Below are 1,261 nucleotides of genomic sequence, written 5' to 3'. Positions count from 1 at the left end.
AAATTATCGAGGACAAAGTTGCCAAAGCATCGACAAACTCATTTTGAGCTCGAGGGACATGCTTGAACTCAATCCTTGTGAATCTCCTACTTAACTCTTTTATGTAATGAAAATAAGGAAGGATCTTGACATTCTTAGTGGTCCATTCTCCTTGTACTTGATGAACCAACAAGTTGGAATCTCCTATCACCAAGAGTTCTTTGATATTCATGTCTATTGCCATCCTGTGTCCGAGAATACAAGCTTCATATTCCGCCATGTTATTGGTACAGTAGAACCTAATCTTGGCTGAGATTGGGTAATACTGATCTGTTTTCGAAATTAAGACTGCTCCTATTCCAACTCCAATAGAGTTCGATGCTCCATCAAAGAACATCCTCCATCCATCATACGACTCTGATATGTCTTCTCCTACAAACAAAACTTCTTCATCAGGGAAGTAGATTGTGGCCGGCCTGTAATCCTAGTCCACCGAGTTTTCTGCGAGGTGATCCGCCAGGGCTTGTCCTATGATGGCTTTTTGTGTCACATACACGATATCAAACTCGCTCAACAAAATTTGCCACTTTGCTAGCTTACCTGTAGGCATTGGTTCTGAAAGATGTACTTGAGTGGATCCATTCTTGAGATCAAGTATGTGGTGTATGCAGACAGGTAATGCCTAAACTTTTGTGCGATCCAAGTCATAGCGCAACATGTCCGTTCCAACAAGGTGTATCTTGCCTTGTATGGTGTGAACTTCTTACTCAGATAGTAAATGGCTTGCTCTTTTCTACCTGTCTCTTCATGCTGCCCCAATACACATCCAAATGCATTATCCATGACAGATAAATACAATAACAAAGGCTTTTTCGGCTCTAGTGGGACCAGTACTGGTGGGTTGGACAAGTATTCTTTGATTCTATCAAAAGCCTTTTGGCATTCTTCTGTCCATTTTGTGGCAGCATCCTTCTTCAGTAACTTGAATATGGGTTCGCAGATCACTGCAGTTTGAGCTATGAACCAACTGATGTAATTCATTCTTCCCAAGAAACTCATCACGTCTTTCCTGGTCTTAGGTGGAGGTAGGTCTTGGATTTCCTTTATTTTTGATGGATCTTACTCTATGCCATTCCTGCTAACAATGAATCCCAATAGTTTTCCTGCGGGTACTCCAAATGCACACTTTGCTGGATTCAATTTCAGATTATACTAGCGTAACCTTTCAAAGAACTTTCGTAAGTCATCCAGGTGGTCTGAACTTCTCCTGGATTTGATAACG

General features: G+C 41.3%; 1 protein-coding gene across 1 annotated transcript in view; it reads right to left on the bottom strand.

The window, feature by feature from the left end:
- Positions 1 to 1,038, bottom strand: part of LOC107058641 (uncharacterized) — a 2,147-nt gene extending 1,109 nt beyond the window's left edge. Inside the window, exons 1-2 of the mRNA XM_015304590.1 lie at positions 580 to 1,038; positions 241 to 463 (exon numbers count right to left, since the gene is read on the bottom strand). Of these exons, the coding sequence (XP_015160076.1) occupies positions 241 to 463; positions 580 to 1,038 (682 nt within the window). The remainder of the gene's footprint in view (positions 1 to 240; positions 464 to 579) is intronic.
- Positions 1,039 to 1,261: the final 223 nt, after the last annotated feature.

The sequence above is a fragment of the Solanum tuberosum genome, unplaced genomic scaffold (assembly GCF_000226075.1).
Source record: "Solanum tuberosum cultivar DM 1-3 516 R44 unplaced genomic scaffold, SolTub_3.0 scf00562, whole genome shotgun sequence".
Taxonomy (NCBI): Eukaryota; Viridiplantae; Streptophyta; class Magnoliopsida; order Solanales; family Solanaceae; genus Solanum; species Solanum tuberosum.
Note: the sequence above shows the minus strand (reverse complement) of the source record. Positions and strands in the feature narration are given on the sequence as shown.